The sequence below is a fragment of the Telopea speciosissima genome, chromosome 9 (assembly GCF_018873765.1).
Source record: "Telopea speciosissima isolate NSW1024214 ecotype Mountain lineage chromosome 9, Tspe_v1, whole genome shotgun sequence".
Classification (NCBI taxonomy): domain Eukaryota; kingdom Viridiplantae; phylum Streptophyta; class Magnoliopsida; order Proteales; family Proteaceae; genus Telopea; species Telopea speciosissima.
In genome coordinates, this window is record NC_057924.1 from 6,914,156 (window position 1) to 6,933,181 (window position 19,026).

Consider the following 19,026-nt stretch of genomic DNA (forward strand, 5'->3'; position numbering starts at 1 on the left):
ATTCGAATCCCACCTCCACCCTCACGACATGGCATGCTAGCATAGGAGAGAATCTAAAAAGCCAGTAGTGGCATGCCTAGCACCACCGGCTAATGGAGCTCCAATGGCTTCAGCCATGCCTATGCAGGCACCACAAATGTTTTTGGAGACATTCGCAAGGGATGATATTATCACGTGGTTTAGGGGAGAATTCATTGCGGGCAACGCCATCAAGGCATCAACGATGTACTCTACAACCACTTGACTCAACTGAACGAAGGAAAAGGGACGGGGTTGCAACAAGGAGATAGGTTGCGTTTCTTCTTCTTCACAGAAGGCCCCACCCTCCTTGGACTTGGCTCCTGTGCAGCACCCTGCCGAGGCTGCACGTGCAGCGCCAGAGACAACGAGGCGTGAAGAGACCGCCTGACCCTACCCGAGCAGGGGAGAGGCGGTCTTTTCACACCTTGCTGTGTTCGACGATGCACGTGCAACCTGGGCAGAGTGCTGCACAGGATCCTTTTGGCACCCTCCTTTCTGTTCGTCCACTTGACCTGCAATTAATCCCCTAGCTCTCCCATCGTCCAGCATGATGATAGAGGTGGAGAGAGTAAAGAACGATCAAAGGAGAACAGAAAAAAAAAGAACGCTTGTGTGAGGTTATTTGGCTCTGATTACCATATTGTGATGGTAAAGTATGATTTGTATTCATAAGATTCAATAAGTTACAAGAGTGATATATATATTGTACAAGGTAACCCATTAGGGTTGGAATTCTATGAAAGATACACATGTGATAATAAAGGAAGGTGATATATTCCACATACGGTAATGATGGAAGGTTCTTATTATCGCATGTGGTGAATACTGTGAAGAGATATGGTCACATATGAAAACCGAGGATACCCAATATAGCGCGTTACTGGAATGGTAACGGCTATATTGGTCAATAAGCCCCATCCCTTATGTTGGGAGTTTAGATTCGGCATCAGCCAAAGCCTAGAGCAGATGTGCCCTAGACTTTGTAGCCTGGTCAACTTTTCTCTTGTAAACAACTACACATTCTTGCTCTAGCTGTAGCAGCATCTTACCACGTTCCTCATCGCTCTTTCCAACCTCAACCCATATTTTCTGCAACTAATGCAGCTAAGAATCACAAGTTGTTTCTCCGAGAACTGAATTTTGAGCATCAGCGACTGCCATTAGAAACTTTCTAGAAATTACAACCTCACCAAGAACGTCCTTGGAGATTAGAGGTTTGGGCTTTCGGATCGAAGGGAGAACAAAGGGGTGGGGAGTGCTTGCGCACAAGGGAGAAACACGGATGGACGAGAATAGGATGGAGAAGGTTTCCTCCAAGTTCACCAGCCTAGAAGGATTGGTGTTGCCGCGGGACAGGGGTAAGAGGTGGTGGGGGCAGGACAAGGATAAATGGCGAGATGAGGGAGTTGTGGATGGACAGGATGGGGGACCGTGGGACGGGGGTGGTTGGGGTGAAGAGTTACACAAAGGGCGGGAATGGGGGCTGGGTCAGCGAGTTGCAGGTAACGATCGATATAAAAAAGGGTAGAATAGGAAATTAAACAAATCTTGATTAAAAGTTGATTATTGTAATCCTGGTTTTGGTATCGCAAACATCAGAATCGTTATCCTTGAAGGTAGTTAAGATACGGTGTAGGGGTTCAAGGGAGGTAATCTTTGAGGAATTTTTTTTTTTTAATTAGAATCATATATAAGTACTTCAGCAAATTTCTTGTATAAAGTTTCACTATAAAATTATAGCGATGATTGTTTTCTCTGTAATGGTGTGAGGACATGAAGTGAGTCTAACACTATTCTCTATTAATACTGAAGTACTTTGAAAAAAAAAAAAAAAAAAAAACAATTTAATAGTGAAGTACATCTCATCTCACCGTGGATGTAAGTAATTTTGTTGAACCGCGTAAGTCTTTATATGCGATTAAATGATTGTTACTTGTGATTTCCATTCATTTGCTGCATTATTATAGGTTTCGTTCTACACAATTACAATGACAAAACTAAGAATTTTATGTGACCAATAATGAAGTCACGGTCTAATTACTCATCAGATATACATAAATTAATTTTACAATCAGAACAGGATTTTCATCTCTCAAGTGCGGTGCACAGCCCAATACACCCATGTGGCACATTGGACCGTCCCGGACTTGAGAGGATAAATTTCCGTCTAGGACCTTTCAGGCTAGCAAAACCCATAAAATTGCATTTGAGAGATCAAAGAGTACAAAAATGGAAACATGGAAACTGTAACAAGGTCGGAAGATTAGCACATGTTCCAATCCACATTTGGTCAATATTTTCCTTTTCATCAGTAGCATTAAGAAGATTAAGATTAAGAAGAAGAAAGATGAAATGAACTATTAAATCCCATGTACAAAGCTTAATAATTATATGCGCCATCTCTTGTTCATACATAAAAATTTTCCTAATTTAGATTTATACATACCCAGAGTGCTGTCAATTAGGAGATGCCAAATATTACAAACTTAGAACAAACTATCCATCCTTCCTGCTAATTCCGAATTAAGTTCTAATCCCAAATACTTAGTACTACAGAGAAATAGCACAAGCCTAGTCATGCAATCCAGTTTAAACTAATTAAGATGCACAGAAAAATATTAATTCTACTTACGTAATCTGATCTCTGTGAAAGTGAGAGTGAGGGTTGTGTGTTAAGCACAGGAAACGCCGAGGCGAGTAGAAGGTGTAAAACGTTGGGAAGCGGCTCTTTTTGGTAACGAGTCAAAACCCATCTCAGGAACCTCTGGAATCGTTGAAAGCCCACCTGAAACTGAACCGGATTGGTCTTCCTCCACCCGGAACAAGGAACCAGAAGGTGGTTTGGACCTGAAAACCAAGCGGATAAACTTCTTAAGAGATCGACAAATCTTAAAGGGAGAGAGGGAGGAGGAGGATCTCTTATTAGCCCGTGCCCGTGGTAGAGGTTGATAATGAGAATGAGAGGACAAGTGAAGCATGGATAAGGTCCGCCTTGAGGTGAGGATGGCCGATTGAAGCTGGTTCTCGATTGATGTCAGCTCGAAAGAGTCGTATAGAGAGCTTCCACAATCCCAAATCAGAGACTTCTTCTGTTCCAGCTGGGCTTCTTTGTCCATTTTCTCTGTTATTGGAACTTCAAGCTAGTTGGAATTGGATGGGAAAAACCCAATTTGTGTATATATAGTACTGGTGCAGTCATTGACCCATTGTGTATTGTTCACTGGGTATGGTTCTTTATATATAGACTTTATATATAGACTGAAAACTGTTTCCCTTAAATATATAGACTGTTTCCATTGAAGGGAAAAATGTTTCTCCGGTAATCTATCTCACTTTGCTCTTGCACCTGTAAGTTCTCGTGATAGGTTTATGACTGTTAACCATTTTAGGCTTAACAATGATTGGAATCTTGCTCTTCTTAACCAATATCTACCACCCCGGATTGTTCCACTTGTTCAGAAGGTTAAAATGACCAATTCTTTTGTTCAGTGGTGGTGTTCTAAGACAAAATCAGGTCTTTTTACCACTAAAATTGTTGTTAGAATTTTCTCTTCCTATACAGGCACTTCTGATAATTTTGATAGATGGTGGAAATTTTTTTGGAAACTTCAGATTCATCCTAAGTTTAAACTCTTCTTCTGGCGTTTGATCAATGCAGGACTTCCCACCAAGGATATTTTATTGAAATGGATTCGGATTGACTCTTCCTGTGCTCTCTGTGGATTTGGTGTTGAATCTCCATGGTACCTTTTCCTTTCTTGTGATTGGGTTAAATGCATTTGGGCTGCTGGACCACTGGGGCTAAGGCCTGAATTCCTGGGCTTTGATAGTCATAGTTTGCTATGTCGGTTTTTCTTCTTCAAGTTTAAGTCAGATAAAGTGTTATTGTCTTGGTTCTTTAGTGTTTTTTTTATTACTTGTTATTTTATTTGGTCGGTAAGAAACAAAGTGTTGGTTGGTTCTGAGCAACCTGACCCTCTCTGGGTTCTACAGGTTGTGCAAAAATGGATTGTGGATTTAAATTTACATCCCTCCTCGGGCTTTTCACGAAATCATGCGGACACTGATTTGCAATTTTCTGATTATTCTATTCCTTGTTATGATTTTCCTATCTTACTTTGTGCAGGTTTAGTTCCCCTAGACTGACTGAGGCTGGCTGGGCCTTTCTCATTTTGATACATGGGAAATTTAAGTTTTTTGCCGCAAGAACCTTACGGTTAACTGAGGAGTTAGTTGACTATGTTTTTGCCATCCGTCAAGGATTAGACCATGCCGCCTGTATTGGATTGCAGATTAAAGAAATTTAGGTTGATACATTAAGGATAACTTAATATTTTCCATCTCCAACCAAGTTCCAAATGCTCATGGCCATGGAACTTGGTTGATAGTTTGTTATATATTGTTGATCGTACTCAACATGTACAGTTTAGGGTTGTTACTAATATGGGATGTATGCAGATTGCCAAAAACTTGGCAAGAAACGCTTGTACTATGGGTTTCAAGTTCTAGTTTTTATATATATTTTTTCTCTTTCAACAAAAAAAAAAAAAAAAAAAAAAATTGTTTCCCTTAAATATATAGACTTTTCAAAGTAATTATTAATTTTTCCATATAATGACATGGTAGTGGTTGTAATATAATGTAGGTCGGCATTGAATCAATGGGACATGTGTTGGATCTCTCTTTTTTTCCCTTCTTTCCCATTTGCCATGGTTGGTTACGAGTCCAGATCCTCTCCAATCAGGACCTAGCTCTCCTCCAAACCGTGGTGGAAGCTAGAGGATTCAGCCCAGCAAAAACAGAGGGGGTTTGCTCATTTTATAGGAGGGGTCCACCATTGAAATAACTCAATTAAACGCCCCTATTTTACAAAGTTTACCTTTTCAATTTTCATTAACGTTAGTGTGTGTGTATTTTTTTTTTTTTTTGGGTAAAAGGATATCTATTCAGAGTGTGTGGAACACGTGGGTGGTGGTGACGTATGTGAATCCATCAACGAGTCCGGATCCTCTACTTCCACCTGCCCGTATTTCCATGTGCGCCCTACACACAACGGGGTGTGCAAAGACCACCTTATCCCTGCCCGAGCGCCTTGCCCGAACGGGGGTAAGGTGATCTTTGCGTGCCCCAATGTGTGTAGGGCGCACATGGAAGTAGGGACAGGCGGAAGTAGAGGATGTTGATATATCCATCAACCACAGAATGATATTTTATTAAATTATCGTACACGTGACAAATAGGGCTTTTTAGGAATACAGTTGGAATCCCTAAGAATATTGATGATCTTACAATGCCTGAAATTGATGGTAGTACTACATTTAGGTAGTTAACATAAGATCAACTTGGCATTCACGTGCATGTCCATTCTCTTTAAATGAGAGATAGAGAAATGTGTTGCACAATGCCGCATGGCCTCTGCAGCCACCGCATGATGTGTTACAGTACCGTGCTGTAACAGGAGACGATAAAAATTCCAAACATCATATGTGAAACCTTAAATACCTTGGGTACAAGTTCTTAAAACATTAGGTACCTTTGGTGTCATTTACCCATATCTTCTATTTGGATATCTCAAACATAGTTTTTAAAATGTTAGATACTTTAAATGTAATTTCCTTAAACAATAGGTACCTCAAATATAATTTACCCCCTTTTTCTTTTTCATTCTCTTATTATACATACTTAGTAGATATTAATGAAGACATAATGGAAGACAGACACCATACAAACATCTACCACGTAGAAATTAAATATTGTTCACAATGAACTTAATTACCATTTTCACCAATGAGAGAGAGAGAGAGATAGCATGCATTCATTGTTTATTAATTAATTGTAAAGATCGAAGAATGCTTTTATTATTCCTTATTGATAATAACTAATACATCACAATGGTAATTAAGTGTTATGTAGTTTGTGTCGAATATTCAAGGAATCTGTTGGTGGAATCTCATACCCCCACTCATTTAGACCTATTTTCTTCCCCCTTATGATTTCAAGCGCTATTACTTCTAGTTCTTGTCTACTCAATTCTCTTGGTACAATAAGATCAGGATTTAATTCTTTTGCCCTCCCAAGAGCATGCTGGATAATTTTTTGCCACTTTGTGAGTGAAGACACTATTGCTTCTATGCGATCATGCTGTGATTGCTCCAAACTATTTGCAGGTGTTTCGGTGGGCGGTTGATCTAATAGTTTCCTTGACACCCAATTCTGCTTCTCACAAAATGCTTGTTTCGGAGTTAATAACAACAAAGCAAATGCTAAGGACACTACCCACTTCAAGAACACAATATTATCGATCCTCGCCATTGTAGTCTCAGCCACAGATGTGTTTAGCAAGAGAAGAAGAGATGTGGTGAATTAATTTATATGGAAAACTCTCTCGCTCTCTCTATATATATATGGTCGTTTCATAATTATTCAGAAACTTATTAGTTCTCACATATGTACTTCCTTCCTGCACAACCTTCATTTATCTCTTAATTTATGGAAAAATATAACATAAATTTCAATTAATACTCGAAACTTACTAATTATTAATCACATAAGTTAATCTGCACAGCTTTCATTTGCCTATTAAAATTATAGCAGTTATAACATTTAATTCACATTAGATGAAGGCCTAATAATGAATTCTGTCTTCCATTAAGTAATCGAAACATCCATAGCTATCAATGGACTGTAACATTAAGTATTTGTGTAGGGAACATGTCCACCTGCCTCCTAAGCTAGCCATGGAAGCTAGAACACATTACAAAACTTAGTCTGGTATATTAAACTGGGGAGAGGGGTCGCTGCCTGGTCACGTGTTTCCTGCATCAGTGCGCGGGTCAATGATAAGGGTTTTATTTCACCACACACTAAGTCTGGCCATAGGGGTGCACAGCCGAGTAGCATTCTTTTCCCCATTAAACTTAACTTCTTAATTCATTGAAGAAAACCTAATAGGTTTGATGCTCATTGTCCGACTATGTAGCGTATGCTAACACCTCTTATCTCTATGTCTTTCCTCCCATAATAGGGATAGAATCACAACTATATCATTTCATAAGAGGTAGGAGAGATAAACACAGGGAGGTGCTAACGTACGCTATGCAGCCTGGTAGTGTTCTCTTCCCCTCTTTGAAATGACTCTCTTAACTTTTAGGGGAGGGGGGGGGAAGAGAGAAATAGACACATAGAGTGCAAACATATGGTATGCCACTAGCATACCCAACTTTTTTCCCTTTTATTATTGATAAGGGAATTTGCAATACAAAACCATGGCAGGCTAAATAAGGTGAATAGACCTCCATTGGCCCCACCCACTAAATCCCTGCAACCTTTAACTATAGCAAAATTTCCTTCCAATTTAAATTTTGAATCTTGAAAAGGGTGGACTTTGGTGCAATTGCAAGGTTGCTCTATTGTGACCAATTGGTCACGGGTTCAAGTCTCTAGAAACAAACTCTCCCCGGAGGTAAGGCTGCGTATGACCTTCCCCACATCCTGTAGTAGCGGGAGCTTCGTGCACTGGGTAACCAAGGCAAGAAGATGGTGAGTTTGGTTCCTCTACACGTACCAACAGATGAACGTACATGTGAGATCCAACCACCTATCCTATTTTTACCATTTACAAGGGGAGGAGGGGTTTTTATGGAAACAAAATTAAAATGTCATTGGCTCTGATATGTACGTTCACCTGTTGGTACGTGCAGATGATACATTCTCGATGATGGTATGTACACGGTATCTTCTTCCTACCTATGGTGATAATAAGCTGAAAAGTAAATGGATTAGAAGCAAAAGGATAATTTGAGAGGAAAAGTAGGGGGGTGTGCTCTATCGAGGAAGCCTTGCCTCTTCTACGCAAGTAGATTTAGTAGTTCAAAAGTCTTTCATGTGCACGTACTAACAGGTGAATGTACATGTGAGAGTCAATCACATTTTAATTTTATTTTCATAATAACCCTTCCTCCCCTTGTAAATAGTAAAAATAGGACAGGTGGTTGGCTCTCACATGTACGTGTAGCGGAACCAAACCCTTACTGGTATGCTACTCAAGGAGTACAAACAATTAAGAAAACTACTACAAGAGCCCACTAATACCATGACACTCCATGCTAGGGCTGCAACAGGGTCGGGTTGGGCCGGACTTTATAAAACCCTAGCCCAACCTTGTGTCCCCTTAGCTCGGCCCAGGCCCGACCCGGCCCTGACTCAGGGCCTGAAAAATCCAACCCTGATTGGCCCTGATCATGGGGAGAGGTAAGGGAGATGCATGGGTTGGACTGGGCCCAAATAGAAAATTATCAATTTTAGGTAAAATAACACTATAATAAAATTTTCATATTACTTTTTATCTTCATATGTAATATATTATATAACAAAATGTGGGTGACATTTAAAGTTTTATATATATATATATATATATATATATATATATATATATATATATATATATATATATATATATATATATATATATATATATATATATATATATATTTTATAGTATAACTTAAAACAGGGTCGGGCCAGGCTCAGCCCAAAGCCTCAACCTTGACTCGACCCGACCCTGACTCAGGGTTAGATATTGCCAGCCCTGACCCTCCCTCAGGGCCAAGATATATCAACCCAGGCCTTGTTCGGGCTCAGGGCGGGCTAGGGTGGGTTCGGGCCGACAGGGCCAAACTTGCACCCTACTCCATACGCCTACACCCACTAACATAATTGCTGTGATGTTCAAATGTAGAGACCCATACACGTTGCACTACCTCAGCCTACAACTTAATACTCATGTTCACACCCTAATAACCCACACCATAATCTATGTAATGGAAGAGATAACTAACTACTCATGCATGTAAGAGAGGCGTAGGCTGCGCCCAAACACATGGGCCTGCAACTTAGGAGGCAGGGTGGTCATTATGCCCACCCCCATGTGCCTAGACACAGCCTGCGCTGCGGCACAGAGAACAACGCCCCATTAAGTATATATATATATAACTGGACTGGTGATAAGGAAACCAAAACAGTCTTGTAACCTTCAATTAAGATCCATTAAAAAGGTTCAAAGCTTACTGAGTTGAAAGAACTCTTGATCCATTTAGTTGAAATAACTCTTGGAGACATAGGCCGTAAACGGAGACGGGAACGGATCGTGGATAGTTAACAAATTGAAATCCAAAGAACCCCGATCTGCCTTCAACCGATCCCTGCCATCACAAGTTATTTCCAAGCAACCGTAAATTGTCACCTTGACCAAATTAGGGCAACCAAGAGAAAGCGCTTTCAGCCCATGATCGGTGACAGGGCAGCACATGATACAGAGATTCTTCAATGCGATGCATTGAGCAGCAATGCACGAAATCACGGCATCATCAACCGCGTCAATCCAACACAGTACTAAGCGCTTCAGATTTTGGCAATTGGCAGCGAGCACACTCAAACTCAAAGAAGTGGTATTATTGGCACCAAAGAGAATCAATTCCTCAAGGTAAGGGCACCGTTTGGCAATGGCAGTGATTCCCTCGTCACTTATCTTATTACTGTTCCTCACTCCAAGGATATGGAGTTCCCTTAAGTGCTTGCAGTGATCAACGATGGACACAAGCACCGCATTCGTGCAATTGGGAATCCCAACAAGGTGCAAGATCTCCAGATCCAAGCAATTAGAGATAGAAACGAGGGCGGCCTCGCTTATTAGGATTGTCTCCAAATGTATCTCAACCAGACCTGTGACTTGTTCTACTATGGTTTTGAAGAGTTTATCCCAATTCCCAGAGCAACCGAAGATCTTCAAGGTCCTGAGATTCTTGGAGCCCATAATTAGGGATCTATCCCAATTCCCAGAGCAGCAGATGATCTTCAAGGTCCTGAGATTCTTGGAATCGATAATTAGGGGTCTATCCCAATTCCCAAAGCAGCTGGAGATCTTCAAGGTCCTGAGATTCTTGGAGCCTATAATTAGGGGTCCGAAGCACTGGCCGTTATAGAGCCGCTTGATGCGGATGGTCTTAAGAGAGCAAGCAGCGACACCTGGTCCGATAGTCATGGCAGCAGAACTGAAAACAAGGCCGGGAAGAAAGTCGACGGAGAGCTCTTCGAGGGAGGAACAGTGATTGAGGATAGCGTTCATGCCCTTGGCACTAAAGTTGCAGAAATCACAATGGAATTCCTTTAAAGTACCCTTGGAGTTGAGGGCAAAAGTGGTAATGCCTACATCGGTCAACTGGTCGCAAGCATGGAGGTTGAGGCAAGTGAGGTTAGGGCAGTGGAGAGAGATGAGGAGAAGAGCATCGTCGCCGATGAGGACGGATTTACATGGGGGACCGGATTTGAGGGCAAGTGTGGTGACGGCATCAAAGCGAGTGAAGAGAGAGGGGATGACGGGGAGAAGATTGGATTTGGCCTCAAGAGAGAGGCGATGTCGGCTTTGACCCTCGACGCGGAGCCAAGCGCGACAGACAAGAGAGCAGCTTTCACGGTCGAGGAAGCCCAGGTACTTCAATATGTAGGCCAGGCACTCGTCGGGAAGGTGGGACAAGTGCAGACGAGAGTGGGTAATTTTGTTCTCTTTCTCCATGTTTCAATTCCTCTGTTTTCTTCGATCCTTCTTTGGTTCGATATTAGGAGTGATTTCTCTGATTGTCGATCTTCTCTGATAGAAGAAGCAAAATTGCATCTCCACCATAACCGTTTTCCTTAAAGCAACCGTGGAACTCCAGTTCAATTAGGACTCAACGACTCATCAAAATCAGAAACAGAATCTATCTTTATATCTTTTTATTTTTGGGTAAATTACACTGCCACCCACTGAGATTTATACTAAATGCAGAGCGACTTCCTGTGTTTCTAAATTATACAATCACACCCTCTGAATTTTCATTCCGTCAGTTAAAAGTTACGGTTTCGATTAAGTTTACCTTTAAATGACTATTATACTCCTCTCAGGGTTTTTATCCATTTCTCCTTAGATTGTCGACACATGGCAGAAAAATCCGACGGTCAGATTTAAGTCATGATTTCCAACCATCCAACCCTAACCTAACCCTAGTTTCCCATCCTCTCTCCTCCCTCTCACTCTCTCTCTACTGCAACTCCTCTCGGAGACGGCGACCTATTTCTCTTTCTTCTGTGCACAAGAAAAAAAAAAAAGAACGGCCTGAGTATGAAGGACCCTTCGAACCCATCGGAAAACCTGCAATGCTAATTTGGATACCAATTCTACTGTATTTCCTGCAAAAATAGAGAAGACAATTCACGGCCAGGAACCAATATCCATGTCCAGTAGGTGGGTTACGAGTAATACACAAAATGGTCACCGCAAGTGCTTAGTATTACGCTGTCAATTGCTTGATTTATTTTTCATTTGGGCAAACTATATTTTTTTTATGGAAATTTTCATTTGGATTGAAATTTGATACGTAAGTGCCTTGATATGTACCCTATCCGATCTGAAATTTGTTTGAACCCAGCAAAAGAAAAAGCTCTACTCAGAAAGTCATTAGATTAGAGTAACTCACTAGACCCCGTGATGAAAAAAAGAATTTTTAAAGCATCTTATAACTGGTCTATCAAAATCTAGAAATGAATTTGGGACGATTTCGAGTATTTGGTTTGGAGTTGAGGTTCTGAAATGTGATAAAATTGGGGATGAAAAAAAATTAAAAGAGGAGATTAGGGAGATGAATGTCTATCCATTTTGATGCGGAGACAAACAGAAGAAAGTGAGAGACAGGGATCTTCAAAGATGGTGCGAACTAGGAGAGATAAAACTTAGAATATCGTAGAAGAGGAACATGATGGAGAAAACTAAGATTAGAGGAATAGAGACTGTTATGTTACGTTTCCCTGGTTTACAAATGTAAAGCCGATTTGCCGGTGTGAGTAAATTATAATTCATTTTCCCCCTTTTTTGTCACAGTGGCTTGGATCTTTATCTCGGTTGCGTAACCGATTCCAGACAGAAATCAGGTTCAAAAGGAGTGTGAGAGAAAATGCTAACGTGCGTCGCATGTTCGAAGCAGTTCGGCGGCGGATCGCTTCATGAACCAGAAGGCGAGGAAACCCCAGCCAACATCTCCTCCTCGTCCTCACCCTCTGCCTCAGACAGCGCCGGCGTTTGTGGATGTTTTCCGATGGCTTCGAAGGGTCCTTCGTACTCAGGCCGTTCCTGGATTTGTTTCATCCTTTTTTTTTTTGTGCAGAGGAGAGAGAAATAGGCCGTCGTCTCCGAGAGGAGTTGCAGTTGAGTGAGAGAGAGGGAGGAGAGAGGATGGGTAACTATGGTTAGGTTAGGATTGGATTGGTGAAAGTCATGAGTCAAATCTAACCGTCGGTTTTCTGCCACGTGTCGACAATCTAAGACAGAAACCCTAAAAAGGGTATATTAGTCATTTAAAAGCAAAATTCATCAGGACGGTACCATCTAACTGACGGAATGGGAATTCAGGGGGTGTGACTGTATAATTTAAAAACACAGGGATCACTCTGTATTTAGTATAAATCTCAGAAGGTGACAGTGTAATTTATCCTTTTATTTTCTTTATCCAATTCATATTTTTGGTTGTTAAACATAAGATTTATTACCAAAAAAAAAAGCAGTTCTTATACATAAGATTCGCCGGCTCATGTAAGTTTCATTTGGAGGTGAGCCAAATTCAGGGATCAGTACTAGATCGGTGGGGATTGTGTTGGCAGAGGCCAATCCTAGATCGGGTATAGGTGTTGAATCAAGGGTAAAATCGTATAAAAAAAACATACTTTTTTATGAAAATTAGGGGTAAAGTTGTTCGATCTGGTCGCCACAGACTGATTCGGATCGCAATCGACAGAAACCGATACCAAATCTCTCCTTTCTTTTCTTTTTTCTTGGGGGGAGGGGGTTTGTCCATGAACGTGTATACAACAAGCCTGAAACTAGCTTTGTTTGGTTCTCTCTCTCTCTCTCTCTCTCTCTCTCTCTGTACAGGAGAATAACTGGCAGAAATAGCCAAGAAAATTGATCAGAAATCAAGATAGGAATGGTGAGTCAAGTACATAAGAATTTGAATTGGAATTCAAAGCGATGCATAGGCTGTAAGCTGCATGGGAAATGAGTACGATTCCAACGGATCTGAGATTCGAATTGTAAGATATATTGTGATTTTTGTTTGATAAATCATCACCAGAATCGTGGAATGTAAATGTAGCAAAATGAAGAAAATGATAGAAAAGGGTCCTCCTAGGTATCACCGTATTATTATACCTAAAAGGATCCTTCTAGGTATCACTATGCCTAAGAAAAGGGTCCTTCTATGTATCATGACAATACATAGATTACTAGGTTTTTTTTGTGTTTTTTGGTAGAACATATGTTACCAGGTTAGTCTATGTGATAGAGGACCAGGCATCTCATTGGTACAATGTAAGTTTAAAATGAGTAGAGGAAGCAGCTGAAATTACAAAAGATGCCCTTTTATATGTTATATTCAACTTCATTTGATTGTATTTGGTAATTTTATTAAAACTCCAAATTAGAGTTTGCAAAACTTTTCTTACCTACGTTGGATTAATATTTGACCATTTAAATGTATGTAAGTTCCTCCATCACATGGGCTAACACATAAATTGCCAAATGGCAAATAGTGATGACGGGGAAGAAAGCCCTTATTATATTATTATTATTAGGGAAAATTTCACGGACACCCCTTGTAAGTATTCAATATGTTACGGACTTACCAAACTTTGGAAAAATATCATAGACTATCCTTATTTTATGTTTTTATTTCAACTTAGCCCACTCCGTTAGGTCTGTGCAGTTAAGTTGCTGTTAATTCTTTTATAATGGTGAAATTACCCTTATCACAGGGTAAACTCCCTATACTACCCTTACATCTAAATGCAGAACTTCCCAATATACACTTAAGGCTTAATCCCCAAAGAAGGAAACGCTTCATCTTTGCTTTTAACGGCGAATGAGACAGTGAGTAAACTCGTCGGAAAAGAATCGTTGCTGATAGAAAAGAAATACCAGAAAAGTAAAAGGAAAGATGGGTTCAGTGAGGGGGGAGTAACGAAGCTGCATGTGTTATAGTGCTCCGCCTTGTTTGACCACTTTCTCCGGTCTCCACTGTGGACTCTCGACTTGTTTATATTGCTTTGGATTTGATTAATGGAGAGAGAAGCAAATCACTAGGGAGGAAGAGTAGAAAAAAAAATGCCCTACTGTGATTCCCCTTCTCTGAATCTCTGCTGCAATTTTTTTTTTCATAGATCGGATAAATTTGTTCTGTGTTTCTTTCTTCGTTCCCCAATGTCTAAGTTCCTGTTTTGGTGTTGTTTTAGGGTTTCGATGGGTTTCTTTATGAAAGACCCATTAAAACCAGAAGTCCAGCTTGACAACAGTGGACCTGTCTTCTCTACACCTAACTCTCTCCCGTCCATTCACCGCAACTTCCCCTCTCAGATTTTCTTGCAATGTAATCTAAAATCTAAGAGGTGTTCTAGATGGACTCATCAAATTTCAGCTCCTTTTTCATTTTGGGTCTCCAAATAAAATTGTGGGTTTGGGTTACAGATTTTTTTTTCTCAGAAGTGGGTATAGATGGACGGGAGATTTTTCTTAAACTTGGGGTCGTGATTAAAGAACAGATTTTTCTTAAACTTGGGGTTACAGATATTTTTTTCCCTCAAATCATAGGATGAAGTTGGTGCTTAAGGATTTCATAGGATGAAGCTATGAGCTTTCTGTCGACTCTCCGCCGCCCATTAAACTCTCCATCCATTCATCTGAGTCGAAATCGCCACCCGTGGAGCCACCCAAATCGGAGTATCTGCACCCAATGGGATGATGTTCTTCCAACTGCGGAAACGATAGTACTACATCCCCCGTATCAGTGTTCCCGACCACCGAAAATGGGTCTGAGAATCTGGCGTTGTTGGGACTGTAGCCGTAAGATGGAGAAGTAGTGATGGCTTGATGGGTACCACTCCATGGGTTCAAGGAGAAAGTGTTTACGCCGAGGATTTATTGTTGTTGCCGCTGGTAATGGTCGTCGGAGCCGGAGCAAGTGATGGTCACCTACAATGGATTTGTAACAGTTCTCCAAAATGGTAAGAATATGGAAGAAGAGAGAAGAAGAAGAAATGACAGTTTTTTTATTTAAATAACTAAGGGGTAAAATGGATATTTCACCTTTGGTACTAATTGTGCTTAACGTCAGGTGGAAGGTTGCCATTTTGATCAAGGTTGGTAAGTCCGTGACATATTGAATACTTACACGGGTGTTCGTGAAATTTGTCCTTTTTATTATTTGCTAAATAATTCCACCACATTCAAAAAATAAGATGGTCTAGCTATGACTTGTGAATCGAGAGACGTGATAATAAATATCATAAAGGGTATTTTCATCCACTAAAAAAACATTTAACTCATTAAATTGTAGGGGTTTTTTTTTTGGAGACAGGAGGGGTTTCCCCGACTTTAGGCCGACTAAATCCCCCCTGGGCTCGTACATGATTCCCACACCACGCACGAACCAGGAGCTTCTGGGCCCTAGTGAGCCTCAGGCGGGTGGCCCCAAGAAATTATGCAGCGACGAAAGGTTTGATCACGAGACCTCGCTTCCTGAGGCGGAGTCTCATGTCCCCTCCAAGCCAGCTGCGCTAACCCCTTGGGGTTTAAATTGTAGGTTTTTATTTTAATTAAGATAGAAATTTTCTTATCAACACCCCCTTATGTGGCAAATAATTTTTACCATATTTCTTTTCCTATTAGTATAACCCAATTTTTTTTCAAATATGGTAAAATCTTTTCATTTAACACGTGTACTTAAAAAACATGAAAATAAATCACACAAAAATTTTTTTTAAAAAAAAAAAACCTAAAAAATAAATAGACTACAACAATGAGAGGTCTTGAGAATGACATGATAATAAATCACTTTTAAAATATTTTAAAACTAACTCCTTAAAAAAATTTTGAAAATGAGAGTAAGGAAAAACTAAAGGGGCTACAACAATTTGTAATGGCACATCTCCTATTCTGTTGGTTTTCAATTTAACTTCCATTTAATTGAAAATCGATATAGATATAGTGGAAAGCACACAATTTGATGTATACCAATTTGTCCATGAGTCAGCTATTGTATTATTAAAAACCGACACCAACTCAAAAGTCATAAGAAGAACATTCTCCCCCTCCCCATGGAAAGCCGAATCCAAATTAGACCAAATCCGATTTAAAACTGACAATTGATTGATAAGAGAAAATCAAATACAAATCGGTCGAAAACTAAATCTGACCAGGTCAAATCTCTTATTGATTTGGTTTCGAATTCATCCATTCTCATGGGGAAACCAATGAAACCCGGATCAAACCGATCGATTGACACTCTTAACTAGGAAAAAAGTCTTTGCTTGACAACTGCCCAAAACGGACACGGATCGCTCTTGCGAGGTAACCGATTGACAGCCAATGAACCGCGTTCTGCCTTCAACTGAGCCGAGGCATGGTAAGTTAAGCGACCGCAATGCCAAATCGTCACCTTGACCACCTTGACCAGATTAAGGCAACCACTAGAAAGCCACTTTCAGCCCATGTTCGGTGATAGGGCAGCCCATCATACAGAGATTCTTCAATGCGATGCATTTAACAACAATGCACGAAATCTCGATCCGCATCATGAAACGTGTAATTCCAACACAGTGCTAAGCGCTCTAGATTTGGGCAATTGGCAGCGAGCAGACCCATGCTCAAAGAAGTAGTTTCGACACCATAGAGAATCAAATCATCAATTCCTGAAGGTAGGGCACCGTTTGGCAATGGCAGTGATGCCCTCGTCCCCTACCTTATAACTGGACGTCCATCTATGGATGTGGAGTTCCCTTAGGTGCTTGCAGTGATTAGCAATGGACACAAGCCCCGCATTCGTGCAATTAGTAGTTTCAGCAAGGTGCAAGATCTCCAAATCCAAGAAATTAGAGATAGAAACGAGGCCGACATCGCTTATTCGGATTGTCTCCAGATGCACCTCCACTAGACCTGTTAGACATCTAAGGATGTCAAAAATTAGAACCGAAACTGAAATCAGGCGTTTAAAATCTAACCGAAGTAAATGAGTTTGGTTTTGGTTTCCAAAACTGGAATCTTTTTAAAGTTTGGTTTCGATTTGGATTTCATGTCTAAAATCATTAAATCGAACCAAATTACCTATTTTCAAACCGTTTATAAAACCGTATAACATTATATATATTATATATATACATTAGTTTTTTAATCTGTGAATGTCAAATTCTTTTCTATTTTAGTGTTTGGGAAAAGTTTGATGGATTATGAATTTATGATCCTAATAAATAAGGGTTTTTTGTTGATGAAAATGTAAAAAAATTGATCCAAACATTTAAATAGGACCTAAACCAAAAAAGAAACCAAATTAAAACCCACTATGAAGCTGACAAAACTGAAACCGAACTGAATAGATTCGGTTGTGGTTTTGAAGATGGATTCCTATTCTCGATTTGATTTTGGTTTTTAGGATTTTATTCATAACCAAGCCAAAACTGAACGGATTGACCAATAAAGATCCTCTACCGCGCTACTCGTAGCAGCCTGTGCGGCCCATAAACATTGTCACGCGCAATGTCCGTCTTAACCATGCTCGGGCAAGGCGCTCAGGTAAGAATAAGATGGACATTGCATACAACGATGTGTCTGGGCCGCACAGGTCTCTATGGGCAGTGCGGCGTAGAGGATCACAATCCCGGATTGACACCCTTAGGGCGGCTCTGACTTGTTCTACTATGGTTTCAAAGAGCTTATCCCAATCCCCAGAGCAGCGGGAGATCTTCAAGCTCCTGAGATTCTTGGAGCTAATAATCAAGGGTCCGAAGCATTGGCCGTTATGGAGCTGCTTGATGCAGATGGTCTTAAGAGAGCAAGCAGCCACGCCTGGTCCGATAGGCATGGCCGCAGCGGAACTTTCAGTAAGGCCGCCAAGACACTCGACGGAGAGCTCGTCGAGGGAGGAACAGTGATCGAGGATAGCGTTCATATCCTTTGCACCAAAGTTGCAGAAATCACAATAGAACTGCTTTAAACCCTAGCAGTTGACGGCGAAAGTGGCAATGCCTACATCGGTTAACTGGTCGCAAGCATGGAGGTTGAGGCAAGTGAGGTTCGGACAGTGGAGAGAGATGAGGAGAAGAGAATCGTCACCGATGAGGATGGATCCACATGGGGGACCGGATTTGAGGGCAAGTGTGGTTACGGCATTGAAGCGAGTAAAGAGAGAGGGGATGACGGGGAGAAGATCGGTTTTGGCCTCAAGAGAGAGGCGATGTCGGCTTTGACCCTCGACCAGGAGCCAATCGCTACAGACAAGAGAGCAGTTTTCACGGTCGAGGAAGCCCAGGGAGTTGAATACTTGAATATGTAGGCCAGGCACTCATCGGGAAGGTGGGACAAGTGGAGACGAGAGTGGGTAATTGTGTTCTTTTTCTCCATGTTTCCTCTGTTATCTTCGATGAGTGATTTCTTTCTCAAATTCTCTGATTGTCGATCTTCTCTAATTTACAGACGAAGCAATTCTAGTTTAACTGTACTGTACATGAACTAGGACTCTTCCTAATTGTACATCCACTATGACTACATATCAATTTCTTTTTTCTTTTTGGGTTATATATTCATTTGATGGCGTGGTTATAGTGCACGGTATCGTAAACAGGTATCAATCACTTTTCTAATCGATTCAATATTGATATGTTATCGATATGGATCGATCATATTGAACAAGTTTATATACCCTTGATGTTCTTTAAAAAACTGTTTTTTTTTTTTTACTATTTTACCTCTTGTCTGTATCGTTTCATCGATAGATATCTGTCACTTGGCCTTCAAAACCGTGCAATTTGGATAGTATCTGATACCTTAACCCATGTTTGAGGGTGCTTTTCTTGTCTCAATTGGTATCAACAAACTTAGATTTAACCCATGACTGTGATTTAGAAGAACTCTCTACTACTAAACTTATATGTATG

General features: G+C 40.6%; 2 protein-coding genes and 1 pseudogene across 2 annotated transcripts; all 3 read right to left on the reverse strand.

Moving 5' to 3' along the window:
- Positions 1–2,693: 2,693 nt before the first annotated feature.
- On the reverse strand, positions 2,694–3,175 carry LOC122639600. Its single transcript, XM_043832476.1, has one exon. The coding sequence runs from the start codon at positions 3,135–3,137 to the stop codon at positions 2,694–2,696; it is 444 nt and encodes a 147-aa protein (XP_043688411.1). The 5' UTR covers positions 3,138–3,175.
- A 5,937-nt stretch (positions 3,176–9,112) lies between these two features.
- On the reverse strand, positions 9,113–12,196 carry LOC122640327 (F-box protein At1g47056-like). Its single transcript, XM_043833487.1, has 4 exons — positions 12,061–12,196; positions 10,758–10,787; positions 9,968–10,551; positions 9,113–9,829 (listed from the first exon to the last, which is right to left on the reverse strand). The coding sequence occupies exons 1-4, from the start codon at positions 12,194–12,196 to the stop codon at positions 9,113–9,115; spliced, it is 1,467 nt and encodes a 488-aa protein (XP_043689422.1).
- A 1,715-nt stretch (positions 12,197–13,911) lies between these two features.
- On the reverse strand, positions 13,912–18,493 carry LOC122640328 (annotated as a pseudogene).
- Positions 18,494–19,026: the final 533 nt, after the last annotated feature.

Excerpts from the sequence above, each read along its gene's own strand:
- LOC122639600 (XM_043832476.1), bottom strand. The coding sequence starts at position 3,137 with ATGGACAAAGAAGCCCAGCTGGAACAGAAGAAGTCTCTGATTTGGGAT.
- LOC122640327 (XM_043833487.1), bottom strand. The coding sequence starts at position 12,196 with ATGAAACAAATCCAGGAACGGCCTGAGTACGAAGGACCCTTCGAAGCC. Across the intron at positions 10,552-10,757 it reads AGATTCTGTTTCTGATTTTG|TGTCCCACCTTCCCGACGAG; the intron begins ATGAGTCGTTGA and ends CTCGTCTGCACT. Across the intron at positions 9,830-9,967 it reads GCTTCGGACCCCTAATTATA|GGCTCCAAGAATCTCAGGAC; the intron begins GGCTCCAAGAAT and ends TCCCTAATTATG.